This window comes from Notolepis coatsorum, assembly GCF_963971535.1.
Source record: "Notolepis coatsorum genome assembly, chromosome: 2".
In the NCBI taxonomy this organism is placed as follows: Eukaryota; Metazoa; Chordata; class Actinopteri; order Aulopiformes; family Paralepididae; genus Notolepis; species Notolepis coatsorum.
Window position 1 is genome coordinate 169713470 of NC_140166.1, and position 24527 is coordinate 169737996.

Below are 24527 nucleotides of genomic sequence, written 5' to 3' on the forward strand. Positions count from 1 at the left end.
ATATCCATTATAGCTGAAACTCATCTCTGCCCGTGCTCAATAAAAGTACCTAAAAAAGGACAGCTCCATGAGTGCTGGTTATTTCTGTAACTAATAAGAGGTAAGAAACTACTGAAGAAGTTAAGAGTTTAACACTTTAAGTGCCGAAAATGTGTTTAGGCGTCTTTCCTAGCCATGCTAAAGTTGCAGAGGACGCCCTAACTCGTCTTTAATATCAATATTTCAAAAATCTGTGATCGAAATCATATTTTTCCTCCGCAGCCCTGAGACACAGTGCTGGCCTCCTCTCAACCCTCTAGCGCAGGGGTCGGGAACCTATGGCTCGCGAGCCATATATGGCTCTTCTGGTGACAGCATATGGCTCCCAGAATTTTTTGAGTAAAAAAAAAAAAAAAAATTTTTTTTTTTTTAATACTTGTGATATTTCTTAATAATACTGTGTCATTTAAAAGTAAACAGAAATTAGTTTTGAAGATACAGCTAATAGTATCTGTAGCTGAAGATATAGCGAGCAGAGCTGGCGAGGGAACACAAGTGGACAGAAATAAAAAATCTTCAACCTGAAGACCAGCTGATTCTTAAAACTTGGAACGAGCTTCCTGTGACATACCACACAATGCAGCGTGAGTATTGCCGTATTGACCATGTTTGGCTCTACATATGCATGTGGGCAGTCATTCTCGCATATGAGGAACATTAAGACCAACCTACGCTCACGTTTAACTGATGGAAGCCTCAACGCCTGCATGAAGCTCAACCTCACCACGTATGAACCAGATTACAAGGCCATCAGCAAAACCATGCAGCACCAGAAGTCGCATTAAAAGTAAGACATATTTAATTCATTATACGTTAAAAATACTATATGGCTCTCAATGAAATATATTTAGAAATATTTGGCTTTTATGGCTCTCCCAGTCAAAAAGGTTCCTGACCCCTGCTCTAGCGGTTCAAGAGCGCCATCTGGTGGCCGATCGGCAGAAGCGCCAAACAGGAAGTCATGTGGATGAAGTGCTGATCGTCCATATTACTTCCGGGCACTCTCTATAGGTCCCGGGACTCGATCTCGACACAATACATAGCGATCCGTTGCCAATAACTCGATAAACAACATGATTTGGACGTATATACTATTATACAACCTGGAAATAGATCGCGTATTTCTACATCCCATAATAGGAATATTTCAGTTCCACGCTCATCATCCAACGGCGCGAGGAAGATACGGTAAGATTCAGCGTTATTTTTGAACGTGTTCGATATAAACTGCTCTGATGATCATATCACCCACACTAGATGAATGATATAACGCTGCCCACGGAATTATAAACAATCCCCCGCCCATCCGGTCATCATCAGATGATACGTCGAAACTTCTAGAAGTACGTCCAATTGAAATTTTTGATCTCGCACAGATTCCTACCAAACTGTAATTCATCATCAATATAATGCATTTGGGGCTATAAATCACGTTCTGGAGAAAGCTGCAGAAAGAGATGAAAACATACTTATACTTTAGACCATATTTTACTATGAATGTGTGAATGAAAAAGTTTAACGTTGCTACACAATGAACAATACATATAGGACCTTGAATGGGCCCTAATAATGGCAATCTAGCAATAGAATTTAAAAAGTTATAGCCCTGCAAAGAAGGGGAACTTCTCCATAGACAAATAGAGATGGCAACGGATGGTATATCATGAATTTAGCCTTAGGCAATCAAAGTGTTAAATTGACATTCCTACACATCCTCTCATTACACTAACATCTAGTGAGTAAACCAATTGTGAAATCAATAATTGTGAATCATATATTTATTCTTACCATATATATATATATATATTAGGGCTGTCAATTAATGCTTTAACTTGAGATTAATTTAAATTATTTAAACCAGTGGTTCTCAAACTTTTTTACACCAAGTAACACCTGAGAATGTAGCTGGCTCTCCAAGTACCACCATATGACCGGCGTTAAAATACGGCGTTAAAAGTCTATTCATGCACAGTTCACGCAGGAGGCAAATGTATTCCTAATACCATTATTTATTGTTAACTTTTGTCAGACACAGCCACAATGTACAAAGCGATAGCACTAGAACTAGCAAACGCTTCCACACAACTCATACAATGCAAGGGGAATTGAGAACAAAATAACTAACATTCTCACATAGCAAGTGAGAAAATTAAGAACTGTATTTCAGCAAATGTACTTAATTCTCTCTCTATCTCTCTCACAGCAAGCAATTGTCCGTCATTCTCTCTCTCTCACTCTCACTCTCACTCTCACACACACACACACACACACACACACACACACACACACACACACACTTATTTTGTTACAAAAACTTAATTTCCTGCATTCTGGTGCAGGAATTTTTGAAATTTTACCCTTTAAATGCCAGTGTTTGTGATGGGCATCACAAATTATTGTAAAAAAGAAAAGAAAAAACATATTCAATGTTGGATTTTTTGTAATGTCAGATTTAACACATTTAACAACTCTTTTCAGAAAAGTGGGAGTATTTCATTTTTTATCTGACATTACAAAAATTAAAAAAAGATAAATGGTTATGATCAGGGCTGAAGTTGAATTAAATATTTATGACTGTTTAGAAACTTTAGACTGCACTACTCTCTGTCACAGTGATCTCCTGGTTGTTCCCCACTTAGGTTATCTAACTATCGCGCCGCCGCAACCAGAAACACTGGCCTGGCCTGCTTCTAAGTTCAGTGGCCTGACTGCAAAAAAAAAAAAAAAAAAAAAAAAAAATTTGCTTTTTTGTAAATGTTTTCAAGTACCACCAGCAGTACCACCAAGTACCACTAGTGGTACGCGTACCACAGTTTGAGAACCACTGATTTAAACCATTAAAATAAATGTATCTAGATTAATCTATGGAGTGAAAAATCTTCAATCTTAGCGCCGCGGATATAAGAAAGAGGTCTAGCTGAGTCAATGTTGATGGTTTTGTTGAACATTTGTATTTCACAGGAGAGAAACTGTATTCAAAGAAAGCTATTAAAATAGTCTTTGAATCGAAATATACTTTCTTTGTGTTGATTTTACATTAATTCCATGATTTTACTCAAGTAAATATCTGTTACAAGCTTCGGTCTTAACCCATTCTCTGCCACCACTTTGATCATCCTAAACCAGGGATCGGCAATAGAGGGGACTGTGTAGTCCCAAACAGGAGGTCTGCTTTTAGTCAGACAGCCTTTTCCGTGAGAGCAGCCCACACCTGGAACAGTCTGCCAACACGGCTCAGGGAGTATCAAAGTTACATCTCATTTAAAACTAACTTAAAATCATGGTTGAGAGATGGTCAAGTGTGCGACCATTTTAACTGAGGGGTTGTATTTTAATGTATGTATTTTAGTGTATTGTAACCTATACTGATTCCTACTGTGTTTTAATTATTGTACAATTTTTTTTAACTGAGGGGTTGTATTTTAATGTATTTATTTGTATGTATTTTAGTGTATTGTAACCTATATTGATTCCTACTGTTTTTTAATTATTGTACTATGTTTTAATTATTGTTGTGCTCATGTCACCTGCCCCAGAGACTACAGTTGAAAATTAGCCAACTTGGCTAAACTGGCATATTTACAGTCAAATGTTCCTTAATATGCACGGTCTCTGTATTTTAAACCAATAAATACAAATACAAATAGGCGGCCCGCAGGCCGAAATGGGCCCGCCAGCAATAATTTCCGGCCCGTCAGGTTATTTTGAGAATATGTTTATTTTACGCGCAGGAAATATTCACTCGTCGTGACGCCAGAGTGTCTTTGTGAAGCTGTATATATCTATTAATCATATCTATGGCGGTCACTATAGCCAATTGAAATGCTAGAAATGGTCACGTGGACTGGGAGAACCAATGGAATTTCACTTTCACTTCCGCATTTGGGATGCCATCATGGAGAGAACGTTTGCAAAAACAAAACAAACGTCTTTGGATAACTTCTTTGGGAAATACCAACTGATGAGCCAGAAGAGGAGCCTACGACCTATAAAGCTTCTTTTAATAAACAGGAGTCATACTTAAATTTGACATTTCAAACATTTGATTTTGGAGGACCGAAACAATAATAAGCACCCGGTGACTCTCGCGTGTTGACATGGCAACTAGAGATGTTCCGATTAGGGATGGGTACCTTTCACATTTGAACCGGTACCGGTACCTGTGAATCGATACCGGTACCCAACGGTACCTTTTTTCGGTACTTTAGTCTCAAGAAATTTAATTTACCTACCTCAGTCGTAAAAAAAAAAATCCAAACTTCAAATAACTACAATTGACAGTTTTCGGCTTGCCATTGCTCCGACTGCTTTGTTGTTGAATCAAGTCAAATCCTAGGTAAGCATATATTGTGCGTGTGAACGTTGACATGAAAAGAAAAAAGTATATAAAAAAAAAAAAAAAAAATGGTTTCTCACTTGATTCGATACTCGGTAGTACCGACGTGTTTCGGTTCGGTACCTCAAAAGTACCGAATTCGGTACCCATCCCTAGTACCATTTTTCCCTTCCCGATCCGATTCCGATACCTAAGCTTTGGGTATCGGCCAATACCGATACTGATCCAATACCAGTGCATACATTAACTTTCTCTGCCAAGGACGCCTAAACCTGTCATTCCCCGCCATGCTAATTCTGCCAATGACGCCGTAACACGTCATTGAGATCAATATTTCAAAAATCTGTGATCGCAATCATATTTCTCCCGCGGAGACTTGAGATCTACTGTTGATCCCCTCTCAACTCTCCAATGGTTCAAGAGCGCCATCTGGTGGCCGATCGGCGGCTCGCCCAAACCGGAAACGGAAACTGGTGCTCATCCAAATTCAGTCCGATCACTCGCTATAGGTCCCGGGACTCAAGCTAGACACAATGGATAGCAATCCGTTACCAATAACTCGATAAACAACATGATTTGGACGTATATACTATTATACAACCTGGAGATGGATCGCATATTTCAACATCCCATAATAGGAATATTTTTGCTCCACGCTCATCGCCCAACGGCCCGAGGAGACTGGGATGAGTTTCAGCGTTTTTTTTTACCGTGTTCGATACAAACTGCTCTAATGATCATATCACCCACACTAGATGAATCATCTAACGTTGGCCACGGAATTATAAACGACCCACCCCCCCCATCCGGTCAACATCAGATGATAAGTAGTAACTTCTAGAAGCATGTCCATTTGAATTTTTTTTATCTCGCGCCGATCGCTATCAAACTGTATACAATCATCAATATAATGCATTTAGTAGGGATGCCCCGATCACGTTTTTTGCCACCGATACCGATCACCGATCGTCGTGAGCCATATCGGCCGATACCGATCCGATACCGATTGTTTTTGATTAAAAAGAAATTAAAAATTATTTTATATAAATTATTTTTTTTTTTTTTAATAAAATATATATATTATATAATTAGACTTGTACTTGTATTATCTGCGACTGCGAGACATCGCCACCACGCAACAAGTCAAAATGCTCACTATCTGCAAACAGCTCCACTGTCTGTGTGTACTCTAGTAGCCCAGCTCCAAAAAGGATTCTCCGGTGCTGCAGCGGGACCCCATTGGTAACGTTAAGTGCTTTGGTCATTTCACATTCAGCAAGCCCTCAGCTCGAATACGCATTAAATCAATGTTATAAGACATTGATATCAAGAGCTATCTGTAGCTACTGCTAGCCGGCTAGATGACGTTAAGACAGAACTTTAGTTCAATGGGACATTTCGTTTTGAACAGTAAACGAACGTCAGCTAACGCAAGCTAACTGAGGTATGAACATGAACTACTAGACTTTCTGGATCATCGGTAGCTAGCCGGCTAAATACCGTTAGACAATGCCTACTAAACGTGAATAGTTGACTGGGTAATTTTGTTTAAACAGTAACGATAGCTAGGTAGCTAACGTTAGCGCAGGTCGAATGCAGTGCACTACAGACTCGAGCAGAGGAGCCGCACCTCTTTGTTTACAAACTCTACACGGGGGCGGGCGGGGCTAGGGAGGAGGAGCAGCGGCAGTTTGCAGGTCGTGTGTGTCTGAGACAGACAGCGAGTGAGAGCTTCGCTTGATCGGTTTCCGCTATCGGCGAATATGACTAATTATCGGAATTCACAGATTGCATATTTATACTGAGTATCGGCCGATAACGATCGGTGGCCGATCGATCGGGGCATCTCTAGCATTTAGGGCTATAAATCACGTTCTGCAGAAAGCTGCAGAAAACGATAAAAACATATTTATACTTTAGACCGTATTTTAGTATGAATATGTGAATGAAAAAGTATATAACGTTGCTACACCCTGAACAATAGATACTTGATGTTGAATGGGCCATAGTAATGTCAATTTAGCAATACAATTTAAAAAGTTATAGCCCTGCAAAGAAGGGGAACTTCTCCATAGACAAATAGAGCTGGCAGAGGATGGTATAATGATGTACATAAGCCTGGCGAAGAAAGTGTTAAAAAAATATATATTATATATATAAATTATACTTTTTACAGATACTGTTTTATATATACAGTTTTTTTGTAATAACTAGAAAGTAATGGTATTTATTCAACAACAGGTGATTGTATAGATTAGTATTAATATCATTAATCAATGAGTATGGGGCTGCGGCACTGCAGATATACCCTACTCCAATGATCCGCACGGACGTTAAGACGTTGTTGCACTCGCTACCCAGTCTGTAAGCTACTAGGAGATGCTCTGGCTAGTATTAACGTTAATGTTGTGATTTTCGATGCAAAATAAATATTCAACATTCTCTTCTGCGACTCCGCCTCAGACTCTTATCCTTTGGCACTTGGAACTTGCTGTGCTTTGCTTGCAGGTCTGCAGCCATTATTGCTGGATTATGAATAGCACCAACTTTAGCCACGGTATCGTTATCAAGCTAAGCTAGCTGGCCTAGCTCGTCTTCCCCGCATTGACATTTGATAACGTTAGTCAGCTAACACTAGTCAGTAGCTACTTGACTTAAATACGATTCACCGTGGGTCAATGTTCCCCCTAAGGTGCGCCCGTGCATGCGCGCGCACATGGCAAAACGCTCCCGCGCACACCTGAAATCTGTCGCGCACAGAAACGTTTGTGTAAAATATGCATGTAGTTAAATTGACTGGTGCGTTGCACCGAATACTACGGTAACCTGTTGCATGTGACGTTACCAAGAGAAGCCTCGCTTTCAGTGCTTTGTGGGCGGAGCTACTGCGCTCACACACACACAACAGATGAGGAAGCGGACAGATCGGACCAGCATCGCTGGCTCCTCAGTGCAAACGCGAAAATGTACATTACAGATTAACTGCAGAGAAAATTCCCAATTTATCGTCCTGGTCGAGACTAATTGGAAGCGGAGTGCAACGCATGCAAAGCTTGACCATATGTTTCTGTGTCTAATAAAAGTGGTGGCGATCTCAAAGCTCACATGGACACAGAAAAACATTACAAACAAAGCAGTGCGAGGCAAGAGTTTGATGGCAAAGTTGCATGCAGCTATACAGAGAGAAAGAAAATAATTGAAAACTATTTTGATGCCTCAAAATGATGTTTTGGTTTGATAAAATGCTTGTTATGATACAATCATTCTAAGGATTATGTGTGTAATAAATTAGTTTAGTACACTAATTGCAACAAATCTGAAACTGCATAGTGCACTTTTAAATTAGTATCTTTGTGAGGTTACTGTTTTATAATTTACATTACATTGAAAAGATACAAAGATATATTTTTTAAGCTGGATTTTCTAATACAGAAGAGGTATTATTTAGAACATTACTTCATATTTTTCTTGTTATTTATTTTGTCCAGTAAGACTTGAAAATATATATTATTTTGTCATAGGTTGATTGTTATTTTCTCTAATTTGTCAGATAGATTACTTTAGGCATAATACAGCATGTTGAGTAACTTTGGTTATAGAGAGATATTATTTAGTTATATAAAATAATAAACAATAATTTTATATCCATACAGAGGAGGCATACTTTAAATATATTATAATGATAAGGCATCTTTGAGTAAACTTTGAGTATCATTAAGTATCTTGAGGCTGAAGGCAGTGTCCTCTTTAAAAAAAAAATCACAATATGGTCACCCTTGAAGTCGCATTATAATTCACTTAATAAAATAATGACGAGTCAGCCTCCTAAAAAGACAAAAGTTAGTGACACGACTCACACCGCCGCCGCCAAAGTAAGGACTTTGCTCTGTATCGTCAATCAATGGTCAAATAAATATTTGATTAAGGAATATAATATGCCTTTTTGTATTATTTCTCGGTATATCAGCAAAATTTGTATATTTTTATGTTAGACATTGAGGGAAATTAAGATTCTCAGATTTTTTACAAACCGCCGCTTATCAACTAACCGGTTAATCGGCAGGTGATGTATGTTGCTCAGTAGTTGCTGATGTCTGCTCAGGAGGTTTGAGTGTTTGCTCAGACCGAAAAAAAATTAGAGGGAACATTGCCGTGGGTGCATTATTGTTGATAGACGGCCAGTGTCAGGTTCTGGAGAAAGGACAGGCGATCATCTGATTTGATGTAACGTTAAAGCGGATGTTGTTCCAACTAGCTAGCTTTTCAGCTAATGCCATCATAACACCAGCAAGCAAAACACATCCCGTCCTGCTGTTAAAATGACAAACAGCATCACACTTTAAAACACGTTCATTTTATAATCCTCACTCTCCGCAGGAGATAAGTCATGGGATCGGAGGCTAGAATTTACGTGTACTCACCGATACCGATACCAGCATTTTAGGCAGTATCGGCGGCATTTCGATACTGGTATCGGTATCGGAACAACTCTAATGGCAACACGAGGCAATGAAGCAAGCAACTGTGTTCAAGTTTGGTGGACATTCAACGCGAGTGAACATTTGACATGTTTCAAACCACCTAGCATGGATTTTGGAGGACCGAAGCAAAAACAATAATAAGCCCAGGGCAGGGCTGCCTGCATTATGGTGAGTGTTGTGTTTTAATAATAATAATACATTCGATGTATAATACACCCGCCGTGGTGCTTCAAATCAAATGCACCCTACTGATCTGTTCATGTGTTATACTAATAATACATTCGATTTATAATGCGAGCACCTGCATTAAAATCAAATGACTGATCTGTCCATGTGTTATGCACTGTGTGAGAGGCACTTTATAATAGAAAAAAGACAGTGCAAACATGTATACCGTAATTCCTCTAATAGTAACCCCGGCTTGTATTTGTTTCAACTGTAGCGGATACCAGGCTTGTATTAGGAGGAGGCATGTATAAGAGAGAGGCCTATATTTCAGATCATAGATCATAATGAATAAATCAACATTTTGTGTCAGTTTGAACCCAGTAAAATGTACTGGGTTCATTTATTGAAACCAAGCAAGTACTGTATGAAATACGGTAGTAAACAGTGCAATTACAGGTGGTCAAAAAAAGTTAAATAAAGTAAAATAGTGCAATCACAATACTGGTATAATAATAATAATAATAATAATAATAATAATAATAATAATAATAATAATAATAATAATAATAATAATAATAATAATAATAATAATAATAACTTCGTTTTATACAATTCTGAGGTAGGCTTACTCTCTTGGTAAACATTAACACCATACCATTATATGGTATTTACTGCACAGCCAGGCCAGCATATAACAACAATAACTCTAATATACATGAAACCCGGCTTGTATTAGGAGGCCGGCTTATAATTGCTTAGCTCAACAGCGCACCTGGTCATTAATAGAGACCCGGTTTTTAATTGAATACCGGTTACTATTAGAGGAATTACGGTATGTCGTTTTTTTGACAGAGTAAAAAAATGTTCACTATCATTGGCCCGCCACACAATGGCTTGGGGAAAATTTGGCCCGTGGGCAAACCTAATTGCCGACCCCTGTCCTAAACCATCCTCTGCCAGCGCTATTTGTCTATGGAGATGTTCACCTTCTTTGCAGGGCTATAACTTTTTAAATTGTATTGCTAAATTGACATTACTATGGCCCATTCAACATCAATTATCTATCGTTCAGGATGTAGGAACGTTTTACTTTTTCATTCACACATTCATACTAAAATACCGTCTAGAGTATAAATATGTTTTTATCGTTTTCTGCAGTATTTCATAGAACGTGAGATATAGGCATAAATGCATATATTAGATTATCAAATGCAGTTTGATACCGATCCATGCTATATTAAAAATTTCAACAGTACATTGTCCTAAACGTCATGACTGATCATCTGCGGGTGAACGGAGGGGGGGGGGGGGGGGGGATCGTTTATAATTCAATGACCGACGTTAAATGATTTATGTAGTATGGGTGATATATTGATCAGAGCAGTTTGTATCGAAAATGATAAAGAAAAACGCTGAAACTCACCCCAGTCTCCTCGTAGCGTTGGGCGATGAGAGTGGAGCAAACAGATGTTGATGTTGGGATGTTGATCGATGCGATCCATTTCCGGTTTGTATATTACTAATACACGTCCAAATCATGTTGATTATTGAGTTATGGCAAAGATCCATATCGACGGTGTCTGTATTGAGCCCCGGGACGATAAACGAGTGGCCGGACGAAAATAGGGGACGGACCGAGCTCCAATAGGCACTTCCGGTTTGGCAACTCGGCCGGCCACCAGGTGGCGGTATTGAAGCGTTGCAGAGTTGTGATGGCTCAGACAGCATCAGCCAAGACTCTGTGGGTGAAATATGAATACCATGACGAAAATATGAAATATTGATCTCAAACACGCCTTACGGCGTGATTGGCAGACAACGCATGGCGGAGAAACCCGCCTTAACACGTGATTGGCGGAGAATGGGTTAAGTAGAAAAATGCTATTTTTAATCTAGATTAATTACAGAAAATTGTGAGATTAATTAGTTAATTTTTTTTTAATCTATTGACAGCACTAATATATATATATATATATATATATATATATATCCACATCTGTCTGTGCATACCTGCACATACATATCTGTATCTGTACATATCCCTTACTAGTTATGCTACTGGCCAGTATAAGTTACTACCAGTGTCTTTATACCTGTATCACTGTACATATTAATATTACAACTCTGTACATACATCTGATTAGCACTATACTCTGTAGTACTAATTGATATATTTTATCCCCAGTATCACCTGTACATTAGTATATTACTATTGTACTTTGCCCTCTGGTTGGATGCCAAACCTCTTTTCATTGCACTGTACTAGTGCTGTATAATGATAATACATTTGAATCTAATCAAATCAAACTATTCCCCTTCTTCCTGGGTACCCCTTGGAAGCCCCTCAAGGACACTAGACTCCACTTTGGGAAGATGTTGCTGTTCTATGTAGTCCGTTTCTATATCAGCATCAGAGGGAAAAACTGAGACCAAGTAAACTGGGCATCCCTCACAGAAAGAAAAAAATATACTCACACCATTACGGTAATTACCTCTGATCACAGGAATAACCCCTCGCACCATTATGGTAATTACCTCCGATCGTCGAGACGATAGCGTCAGTGGAGATAAGGACAACAATACATCAACACCCAAAACACACAATGCTAATCGATAGCGGGGGCCTCCTTTATCTGCTGCGCTAAGTGTTTGTAACTAATCTGGACGTTAATGGCGTTACAGAGAAAATGAAAGGGTCTCACTTGGAGAAGTCCAGATAAGCCACATGGCCGTGGTAGAAGCCAGGCTTCATGGCCCTCCAGGAGGTGACATTCCTGACGAAGCGCACCTGAAGACAAGAGATAATGGCAACCAATCAGTCGGTCAGTCAAGTGTCAGCACGTAAAAGTAAAGATTATTTTCTAACGTGAGAGACATGGCTATCCCCTGTCCTCAGTGTTTTTTTGTTTTGTTTATTGAGACAGTAGGTTAGGCTTGGTGTACTTGGAAACTAGGGCTGCCTCGGACGATGATTTATATTCAGATCATTTTTATTGTCATCTTTTCTTTTTTTAAATGTACATACATTCATAAAAACGTGAGATGCTTGTTTTTCCCGGCTCCTCAACAGAGATATAAAACAATATATATATATAGAAACAATATACAACGATACAGTATATACAAGTTATACAATACAAGGTATAAAAAAACTGTGGATAAAAAATGTATTAAAAGTCAGTAGTCTGGGCGGCTAGGTGGCGCAGTGGGCAAGGCGCTCGCCACCAACACAGGATATGCTGGGTTCGAGCCCAGCTCTCGGCGTTGCTACCAGCTTGGCTGGTCGTTCATACTAATACAATTGGTATTAGGGGTGGGAAGCTGCCTGGTGGGTGGGGATCGGACGTTGTGGACAGCGCAGTAGAATCAGGAAGCGACGAGGGCGGCGTGTCCCTCCCACGCAGACCCTCGCCGCTGAGAGATCGCGCTGTACAGGTGAAAAGATGCGACGGCTGCCTCCTCGAGTACCGGAGGGGACACGTGATGCAAGGCTTCGTCCACATTGCAGCCGGCTTGTGGGAGGCATGGCATAACAACGTTCGAGACAGGGGAGGGTAGAATTGGACAATACGAAATTGGGGACGGGAGAAAAATAGAAAAATGGAGAGAAAAAGTAGATACAAAAAAAAAAGTCAGTAGTCTGTTTGCCGGGTGGAAGTAGCTGTTCAATGTTCTTTTGGATGTGGACCTGAGACTGCAGTACCGTCTGCCAGACGACATGAGCTCAAACAGACAATGTGACAATTTAACAATTTCTGACAATTTCTTTCAATGGGATCGTATTGCGATCTGAAATATTTTGATGTAATTTGAATAATTCTTTCATTTTTTTTATGTCACACTGTACCATGCGGTTCAATGAGATTAACTGGATCACATAACCCGCAATTTCACATATGTGAGCCGATATCATGATATATATGTATATCGATATAAAAACAAAGTCCTTATGATTATGTTGATTTCTTCCATATTGCCCAGCCCTAGTTGAGACGAAGACAAAGACAGTACATCTCAGGGCAAAGAGAAGTGAAGTTTCTTTTCTTTTGCAGCAAACTTCAGAGACAGGAAAGACAATATCTCCCTTTAAGATGAGATCACCACAAAACCCCAAACGCAACCTCTTGTTCCTCAATTCAACTTAAGGAGCTGTAAGTGTTTTTTTTTTCTTTGTTAAAATAACTGGTCCACATGTTAAAATAATAGCTCTACATTCTGACAGCCATCACAGATATAGATTGTCTATATATATATATAGATAGTCATTTTCTGGTATCCCGTTTTGACTTCTAATCAGGAGAACTCTAAAATAATCTGCCAGCAAATTTGTCTTGGCAAGATTTCTTGAAATAAGTAAAAATATCTACAAGTAGGGTTCTCCCTCCTGATTGGATGAAGTGGGAAGGGATACCAGAAACTGTATTTTCTGTTTACTGCAGAGCAGAGGGACTGGGAGACCCATGTTATTGACCAAACACTATCAGTGATGGCTGTTGGAATGTATAGCTATTTAACACTTATTTTAACAAAAGAATACCACTTACAGCACCTTTAAATGGCACTTGTTGTGGCCCAGATTCCAGTACTACTTAAATGTACAATAAGGATAATGATTATGATTATAGGACTGACCAAATGTATATGCCATTGTTCTGCCACCACTTTGCACACATTACACCCAATGTGATTACTTGAAATTAGTGTATTGCAATTAAGAGCAATTTATTTAATAATTCTTAATGCTATTTCTTCTTATTGTTCTTTTCTCTGATGTCCTATGTCCTATGATGTCAGTGCTACAAGAAAAGGGTTTCCACTTGTTCATGCTGATGATGAAGATGAAGATCTGACAAATAGTAGATAAGTAGGGTTGGGCATCGTTTGGATTTGAACGATTCCGGTTCCGATTCTCCATTTCGATTCCTGTTCTAAACTATTCTCGATTCCGATTCTTTGAGGTGCATGTCAAAACAGGTCACAGCTTAGGGCTGGGCGATATGGAAAAAAATCATATCGCGATAACGATATGATAATTTTATTTTATTTCTCGATATCGATAATTATCGAATTGTTATAAGTATTATAGTGTTATATAAATTTTTTTTTTTTTTTTTTAACAACATATGTATGTTTCTTTTGCAGCAATTCTTTGTCATTGCCGCCATCTTTAGTGTTACATCCCCTCACACTCACACTCCAGTTCTCAGGCTGCAGCTGGTTTAAAAGCAAGTAAACCGGCTTCTCTGCTGGCTGTGGCTCCAGAGGAGTTGAACAGTTCTGGCTCTGCTAGTTTATTTTCGATCTTTTGGCGCTTTTTTGGTGGACAAACCACCGCACATGTGCACTGTGACTCGTGACTGGAGTCTAGTTCTGCTAGCACACATAGCCTACTAAATGTATTTTAAATTAGAAAGCAAACAAAATAAATGGACAAGAGAAAAATAAATCTGAATTTGGTCAGTATTGTCATTTGAACAAGCAAAGCCATTACTTTAAGTTGCAGGCAAGAAAGACAAGTCTGTCCACTGTCTCTATATAACGATTTTTAGTTTTTTTTTTTTTTTTCTCCGATATTCGATATCGATTATTAAAATATATCGCGATATTTATCGTTATCGTTATATCGCCCAGCCCTATCACAGCTTATTTCGCAGGATTTTTTTTTTTATTTTATCTTAAATTTTTTTCATACTATTCACATTGTCAGTTGACTTGATAGTTTAATTTGGTTGCTGTACTGTAACTAGGGTATTAATTAACAAAGTAAAAAAGAAGAAAGAATCGAAATTAAGAATTGAAATGCAAATATGTTACTTCTGGTTCCAGAACCGGAAGTTAGGAACCGGTTCCTATTAGAACCGGTTCTCGGTGGCCAACCCTATAGATAAGTGTTAAATAGCTCTACATTCTGAGTGTTTGGTCAGTAATATGGGTCTCCCAGTACCTCAGCTCTGCAGTAAACAGACTTTTTCTGTTATCCCATTCCACTTCATCCAATCAGGAGAGTCCTAGATATTGTTTACAAATTTCAAGAAATCTTTCTGTTGCACATATTTGCTTAAAACTATTATGTATTTCTTATTTTTGTCAGACCATTCTTTTCAGTGTGGAGTTCTCTCTCCTGATTGGATAAAGTGTATTTTCTGTTTACTGGAAGGACTGAGAGACCCATGTTACTGACCAGACACTCTATATCAGTGATGGCTGTCGGAATGTAGAGCTATTATTTTAACACGTAGACCACTTATTAAAAAAATAAAAAATAAAAAAAACACTTACAGCACCTTTAATGTAGCCCAGGGCTATTCAACTGGCGGCCCGCGGGCCAGATCCGGCCCGCGGGATGATTCTGACCGGCCCGCAAAAGATTACATGATAATTAAAAAAAAAAAGAAGAAAAATAATAATATTTTTTTTAAATTTTTTTTTTAAATTTTTTCTTTTCGTGTCAACGTTCACACGCACAATTGAGCCAAAAGTCACTCAATTAATGACAGATTTCATTGATAAATTGAGGGAAAACTTTGCAAGTCGATTTGATGAATTTGACATGCCCAGAGAATTGATGCATTTTGTGAGCAACCCATTTGCCAATATAGCTGCTATTTCCACAAAAGGACAATAGTTCCTTGCATCACTTCACATTGATGAAGGTCTCCTGCAACTTGAAATAATTGACATGCAAGCATCATCTGCTCTGAAGCAGGCACTTGAGAATGAATCCACCACAACATTTTGGATAAAGTGTATTCATGTCAACACATTCCCCAAAATAAAAACGCTGGCAATATCTGTGCTAACAATGTTTGGCTCAACATACACCTGTGAATCCAGTTTCTCTCACATGAATGCCATTAAAACAAGCAACCGTGCCTCCTTGACAAATTAGCATTTGCATCACTGTTTGCGGGTAGCCCTCACTTCCTATGAACCCTCTTTCTCTGCCAATGCCCAGTCAAAGAAGTGCAATCGCTCTCATTAGATGTGTGTATGTAGGCTAGGCCTGTCTGCCCCCCACCCCCCTGATGTTTGAGAGTTAAGAGTGGACAATAAGTGCTAATAAGATGCTGTGATTTGCTGTTGTTGCACAGACATGAAGCACTTTTTCATAAGCTCAGCTGCACTATAAATGTGTTTTTTGTTAGAATGTTCAGATGCACATCATGCACTCGTTTGTTTTTTATTTTATTTTTATATTGAAATGTTGAAGAGGAGATGTTGCAGTTGTTGCACAGTCATACATGAAGCACTTTTTGCAGGAGATGTTGCAGATGTGGCACACAAATGAAGCACTTTTTTTGAAAAGTATACTACTTTTGCAATGTAGTTAAATAAAAGTTGTGAAAATGTGGTTGCGTGTTGTGTCAAGTGTACATATATTCATAGCACGGGGAGGCGCCGTGGCAGTCCGGCCCCTGGCCCCTTGGGTTTCTGACAATGTGGCCCCCTGAACAATTTAGTTGAATAGCCCTGATGTAGCCTATTCTTCTCTGATTCCAAGTAGGGCATAATCCATTATACTGAAATCCCTTGAGTTGCATTAAGATGCAAGAGACTGCAATCAGAGTGTGGAAGGAAGCCATCAGGATGTGGCACTAAAAATAGGTCTCAAACGTCACACACCTGCAGTATTGTGAGGAACGAATAGAAGAGAAATTATCAAAAGAAATACTGCATCCCAGTGATTATGCTCACCTGGAAGCGGAGGTACAAGTCGCAACAACTGCTATTTTTCCCAAAACATTTTAACAAAGCAAAATAAAAATCCAATATCTGTGGAAATGCTACTTTTGACAATATAAATAAATCATGAGTTTATCGCAAAACTATATATTTTCCCAAATATATATACTGTCCCAAAAGTTTTGCTGCGGGCTACATTTCTGTAAGCCAATAATTGTTTTATGTTTTGAACAGCACTCTGCTGTTCCAGACTGATAAAGACTACAGAGTCCTACACTCTCACACGTACAGGCCGAGCTCAACCGTGCACCTAGTTCAGTGTTTCCCACAGGATTTTCAGAGACTATGGGGGGTGAACCTCCGACCCTCTAGGGGTGTCCGGGGGCATGCCCCCCGGAACTTTTTTGTTGTTGTACATTTTAAAGTTAAATGCATCAATCTGGTGCACTTTGAGAGCAAAATAAAGAGGCTAGATCTATGATGAACTTTGTGCTCAAAACACAAAATCGACTAGACTAGTGCTTCCCAATCCTCTCCTCGAAGCACCCCAGCCGTTCAATGTATTTGTTAAATTCCACCACCAGCACACCTGATTCAACTTAACTAGCCCTTTATTAGTTGAATCAAGGTGTGCTGGTGGTGGAATTGAACAAATACATGGAATGGCTGGGGTGTCTCGAGGAGAGGTTTGGGAACCACTGGACTAGAGCATACATTTGAGCCATCAAAGAAATAAAGCAAAAGTAGTTACCTGTGTTGAACTGGTTTCTTTTTTAGACAAAAATATATATATAGTGGATTACTATTACGACTACTACCACTACTACCACAATAGTAAAAAAAAATATATATATATTTTTTTGAATTTTCTTTTATTATTAAATTTATTTTTTGGTTCATTATACTCATTATGGTTCATATATACTGTGGCGGGCCGCCACAGTTTAGGTAATGTAATGGGAAACCCTGTAGTTACACAAAAGGATACAATTTGAATTCTCCCAAGAATGAGTTCAAATCAAATGAGCTCACGTTCAGTTTCTTACGTTGCATACAAAACGCAAAACTCCCAATTCCCTCTCTCTTTGTCTCTGTGTGGTAGAAGAAGCTCTACTAGAGCCATATGAAATCCGTTTTATTTTTTTCCAAATTCCATTTAATTTTTTTCCAAATTCCGTTTTTTCCGTTTTAATATTTCAGAATTCTGTATTTTGCTTTGTACGCTCATTTTACCATCAGAAATAGTGTCTAATAAGTGGGAATGAATAAATGTCCACAATTTAATAAGATATAACAATCCATTTAATAGGGCTGTCTTAAATACTTCGAAGCTTCGTTCGATGGGCATGGGATTCGAATATGAAAATAAAATTTGATTATTAAAAAAATAAAAAAAAATAAAAAGGTATATATATTTTTGCAAAATCAACTCTGCCTCTCTTTGTTAACTACAACAAGCAATGCTGTTTGTTATTTAAGATGAGGTCGGACTCTGCACTGACAGATTTGTGTTCATTGTGCTGCTTTTATGAAGCCTCAAATGACTGCTTACAATATTTCATGAAAGCAAAGTGTTTAGTTTGTCTAAGATTTAAAAAGGTTTAAACTTTACAGCACTGACAAAGTTGAACAAAGTGCTGTACAAGTCCCACAACATAAAAAAAAAAAAAAAGTAAAAAAAAAAGTAAAAAAAAAACTTTTTAATAATTTTTTTTTTATAGTTGATTCCATTTTTATTGCTCAATTCCGCGATTCCGTCCACGATTCCGTGATCGCGGATTCCATATGGCTCTAAGCTCTACCAGCAGCACAGGTGACAGGACTCTTTTAGAAGATTGAAGGTATGAGACGGCAGATGGGATGTTATGTTGTTAATTTACATCATTATACAGTAACACTAGCTGTGGGGCCAATCACACTCTGGGCTAGATCTAGAGGTGGGGGAAAAATCTATACGTAGTAGTATCGCGATACTTTGCGTGGCGATACTGTATCGATACAGGGACGCCAAGTATCGATATTTAATTATATATATATTTTTTTTTTACAATTTTCATTTGATTGAATGAAAATTGTATTAACAGATTGCAGAATGGGTACAATACAGTACAGCTCAATACACACAATTGTTAAGGGGATGCAGACCAGATAAAGAATTTTGTCTTGTTTACATCAGGGTCCCCCATTTTCAATTCATAATGAATTGTAAGTAAGGGTGCAACTTGCACCGTGCAATCCATTCTTTGTGGATCTAGCCCTCTGTGTTTCTATGATACACTAGCAGGAATACAAATGTACCCACAGTGAGGGTACGACATACTACGACAGTATGAGAGAGAGGCTGATTAAATAATCAATTGGCGATTTCTTTTGGCAACATTTAAAATGTTTTATTATATCTCAACAGTAGTTGATAGTACATCAAAAGATAATGTTTGACACCAAAATTAAAAAGATCTGTCGTTCCGGTAAGGAGCTCATACCCCCCTACTCAGCACCAAGGTCACTAAGGCCCTGTTTAGACGGAAACGCTAGCAGGTGAATCCGCAAAAATATTTTTTCGGATGTGCCTTTCGTTTATACGGAAACAGTGTTTTTACAGGGTGAAAACGCAAAAAAGTGAGACTACCTTCCAGGGTGGAATTCCTAGAAACGATAAACCTTTACGCTATCATCTAAACTGTCAAACCGCATAAAACGATGACGAAAGGGTTGTCAAGGCTCTCGTTGCGCGTACTGCTTACATCACAGGCATGCGCCAGTAGCCTAGAAGCGTAAACAAAGCAGGTCTGATTCTATCCATGGCGATCACCTGAAGGCTACATTGGCAGTTTATGTTTGTTTATGTTTATTAAAGGATCCCCATTAGAGACCCATGAAAGGGCCTCTAGTCTTCCTGGGGTCCTAGACAAAAAAAATACATTACAAATGTACAACGAAGAATACGAATACAAATTTAAACGAAACACAAATTAAAAATTAATACAAATATACAAATTCACATTATAAAATCTAACATTCCTGTCAAACAACAAAAAAATATATATATAATACACAGATAACAGTTACATACTTGACATGTTTGCAAGATATCTCTTAATATTTGTTTTGAAAGTAATTTTATTATGTATTGTGGATGAGATGTTTTTCGGCAGAGCATTCCAGAGTGCTATTGACCTATATATGCCAGTGAGTTTGAGAAAATTTGATTTTGGTGCTGATTTTGTTCTGATGTTACCAGAAGCGGCTCCTCTAATGTTGTAACCATGCTCAGAAGTCATTTCTAACTGCTGAGCCAAGTTAGATGGCTTACCAGTGCTAATAATGTTCCGCAGCAGCATTAGAAGACTCATCGATACTTTATCTTCAACCATCAGCCATGCCAGATGTTGTCCTGTATGAACAGCCTAGTACCAGGCGAGCCGCTTTATTCTGAGCAACCTGCAACTTTTTTAAATTCGATTTTGTAGCTGACGACCAGATAACAGGGCAGTATTCTAAATGAGACAAAACCAAAGAATGAATAACAGATTTCATTATGGAGGGAGTGATAAAAGCAGAACATTTCCTAGTCATAAAAATTCCTCTACCCATTTTAATGACAATATTATTTATATGTTTAGACCAAGATAAGGAGCTATCAATAGTAACTCCGAGAAGTTTTATTGTGTTCACTTGTTCAATTTGTGTGGTGCCAATTGACAGTTTTAATTGAGGATGCATGCCCAACATGTGTCTAGATCCAAGCACAATGGCCTTTGTCTTAGAGATATTTAACACCAACTTGTTGCACTCAATCCATTCATAAATGTCTGTTAAGGCCCTGTTTAAGGTGTCAGTTACATCTTGCTCAGCTGTAGCTGCACTGTATAATGTTGTGTCATCAGCATACATAATTGTTTTAACATTTTTTACAGCCAACGGTAAATCATTGGTAAAGATGGAGTATAACAAAGGCCCTAGGCAGCTTCCTTGTGGAACCCCACAGTTAATGGGATTCCATTTTGAAAAGCTGCCATTAAAGAAGACGCTCTGTTGTCTCCCTGAGAGATAATTAATAAACCATGATAGTGCATTGGAGGTGAAACCGTAACACTTTAGCTTATCTACAAGCAAGGTATGATCAATTACATCAAATGCTGCACTGAAATCCAGCATAACGGCACCTACTAATTTCTTGTCATCCATACTTGATAACCAGTCATCACTCATTTGCAAGAGTGCAGTGCTCGTAGAATGACCTTCCCTGTATGCATGCTGAAAGGCTGAGAGCAGATTGTTATTGAAAAAGTAATCCATGACCTGTTTGAATACTATTTTTTCTATTATTTTGCTTAGCAATGGTAAAATACTGATCGGACGGCTATTTGGACCGTTAAATGTTTTATTTTTGTCTTTCGGAAGTGGGATGATTTTAGCTTCCTTCCATGCTGTAGGATGAACCCCACTGATTAAGCACTGGTTGAATATATGACATATAGGAGTAGCTACAGAGTTAACCACAAGTTTAAGTATTTTGCTGTCTAAGTTGTCTATACCGGAGGAAGTGGAATCAGCTTGAGACATAATTAATTTCAAAACTGTTGCTCTATCAATCTCATTAAAGCTAAAGAGACAGTTTTTGCCTTTCATTATTTCTTTCTTTATTAGTGAATGAGATAGTGAACCATCACTACTTTGTAGACATCCTCTTAATTTATCAACTTTATTTTTAAAGAAATCATTGAAGTAGTTTGCCATGTCATGAGGTTTTGTTATGAATTTACCTTCAGATTGTATGAAGGAGATTGATGTATTTGATTTCCTGCCCATTATCTCATTCAGTGTTGACCATAGTTTTTTCCCATCATTTTTTGTTTCACTAATCCTATGTTTATAATACTCTCTTTTTCGTTTTATTTAGCCTCGTCACTCTGTTCCTTAATTGACAGTAGATTTGTCTATCTGACTTCAAGCCTAGTTTATGTGCTGTTTTCTTTGCATTATCCCTCAGAGTCATTAGGTCAAGGATTTCTTTATCCAGCCATGAAGCACCTTTCGACCGAACAGTACATTTTCTGAATGGTGCATGCCTGTTCACAATTTCCATGAGCAGATTCATAAATACATTAACTGCTATTTCGGGGTTGTTCTCTTTGCACACTATAGACCAGTCTACCTTGTCTACCTCACCAACAAATACTTCCCTATTGAAGTGTTTGTAGGATCTTTTGTTGATAATTTTATTACCTCCTTTTGGGATTTTAGTACTCCTAGATAATGCAACCAAATTATGATCACTAAATCCCACTGCTATAGAGACTACTTTAGAACAGCGTTCTGGAAAGTTGGTAAATACAAGGTCCAAACATGTAGAAGAAGTTCTACCGTGCTTATTGGTAAAAATTCGTGTTGGCTGCGATACCATTTGTGTCATATTGCATGTTTGAGCCATAGATAATAACTTGCTTTTCATATTACACTTATCAGAAAGCCAATCAATATTCATGTCACCTAAAAAGTATACTTCTCTGTTTCCATCAGAGGCTTTATCAACCATGCTGCATACATCTGACAGATAATTCATGCCAGCATTAGGGGGTCTATAACAACATCCTATAAGAAATGGCTTAGTATGTGGTAGATGTACCAGGACCCATAGTGCCTCTATATCATCTATAGTTAGATCATTCATAGGTTCAGCAGGGATATGACTTTGAATATATATTGCCACACCACCACCATATCTATTTCTGTCTTTTCTGAATATATTGTAGCCCTGTATTGACACCTCTTCATTACCAAATGAGGGTTCAAGGTGGGTTTCTGATACAGTAAAAATATGGATATTATGCTGACAAGTCAGGCGTTCTACCTCGTACTTTTAAATACACAAGAATCTGTCCCGCGGCGTGACTGGACCCACTGTCTGTGAGTGACTCTGCTTTGGTCCAATCACATTCCCCACCCACAGTCTGCGAATCAGAGGCAGAGTAGGGCGGGTCTTCACAGCACGTCATGTGACATATGCGCCAATCGTGTGACAGCGGGGCTCAGTTGTCTCGAGTCGTTACAGCGTCGTCTGCACGCAGAATTCCATCCCAAAACACTAGTCTAAACGCAAAATTAAAAGTGAGACCGCAAGACGACTTTTGCGGTTTCTGTTCAGACTCTCTCCGTCTAAACGTAGCCTAAGGCTGCGGTTACATTAGGGCCAGAACGATTAGTTTCAGTTTAGAACGCTACGTAATGGCAGGCAAGTTAGACATCGTTTTGCCTCCTGAGCACAGAGTGATGTATATACATGTAGTACAATGCCAAAGCAGTAGGTGGCGATGTAGTTCAAACATGAAGGCCATTTTCAACCAATCAGAAAGGTTGAACGTGCCACTAGACTTCCTGCTAAAACACAACAGTCCACCATCTTTAAATACCTCGCGTGAGCCATTTAGCCAACATAGCATTTATTTTTCAGCAAGAAAACAAAGAGCAATAAACAAAAATGGATACATTCACTGTGTGTTCTGCCTCTCATTTGTTGATGAAACAAAACCAACATCAACACAATTTACCACCAAGAGCGGATAGTTTAGTCTCACAAAAAGATCTCCGATGTTGTTAGCTACATGCTAATGTGAATGGCATTCTCCATGTATATAGTTAGCATTGAGGCTATTAACGTAGTAACGTTAACGCTAGTAGAAATGGATGAAAACTTTATTTAACAGATTACAGAATGGGTACAATACAATACGGCTCAATACACACAATTGTTAAGGGTATGCAGACTGTTGTAGTTTGGACTGGGCTCCTTATAACAATAACTTGACAACACGTTGGTAGCCACAGCTACTTGGGACAGCTCTGCTGTAAACACTGGAAATAACCGTGCGTGTTACACATGAATAAGCAATCTAAGGAGGATGCAGCTGATATCCTGTACAGCCTCCCCATATGGCCGGTTGGTGTCGGGAGACAGCAAATTATATTAATTATAGCGCAATATTGCAAGTGACTCCCAGAAATAGTTCTGATGTTTGGACTAATGGACGGAGTCGAGGTCCAGCCAAGGGAGAATTTGGCGTCTGTCTCTACTGCGCATGGGCATTGGGCAGAACGGCTCTGTATCTGATCTGCGCAAATTACATGGCACTGTTGTCTAGGGTTGGGCACCGAGAACCGGTTCTAATAGGAACCGGTTCCTAACTAACATATTTGCATTTCGATTCTTAATTTCGATTCTTACATTTGTTTTACTTTGTTAATTAATACCCTAGTTACAGTACAGCAACCAAATTAAACTGTATCAAGTCAACTGACAATGTGAATAGTATGGAAAAAAAATATAAAAAACTCCTGCAAAATAAGCTGTGACCTGTTTTAACCTGCACCTCAAAGAATCGGAATCGAGAATCGTTTAGAACAGGAATCGAAATGGAGAATCTGAACCGGAATCGTTCAAATCCAAACAATGCCCAACCCTACTGTTGTCGGCGAGTTTTCAAAACGAAAACACCCTTTCAGCGTTGCCGCTAGAAAAACACGTTTTCCTGCCAAAACGACGTTTCCTTTTAACTTGGACATGCAAACGTAATCATTCGAAAATACAACGTTTCTGTTTTTCCCCAGTGTAACCATGGCCTAAGATCCTCCAACCAGGCTCAGCTGGTCTCCCACCACGACTCAAAAAGAGAAGCGATCACTATTTTTTTTTAAGGCTGTCAAAGTTAACGCGGTATTAACGCGTTATTGCCCGATTCTATTAACGCCACAATTTTTTTTAACTCATGATTAACTTTAAAAATGTGTGTGGGTGAATGTAACAAGTTCCTAACGTTTTC

General features: G+C 38.6%; 1 protein-coding gene across 1 annotated transcript in view; it reads right to left on the reverse strand.

Annotated features, from left to right (window-relative positions):
- The window catches only part of hs2st1b (heparan sulfate 2-O-sulfotransferase 1b), a 68659-nt gene that overhangs the window by 20114 nt on the left and 24018 nt on the right, over window positions 1-24527 (reverse strand). Inside the window, exon 3 of the mRNA XM_084307284.1 lies at window positions 11727-11812. Within this exon, the coding sequence (XP_084163410.1) occupies window positions 11727-11812 (86 nt within the window). The remainder of the gene's footprint in view (window positions 1-11726; window positions 11813-24527) is intronic.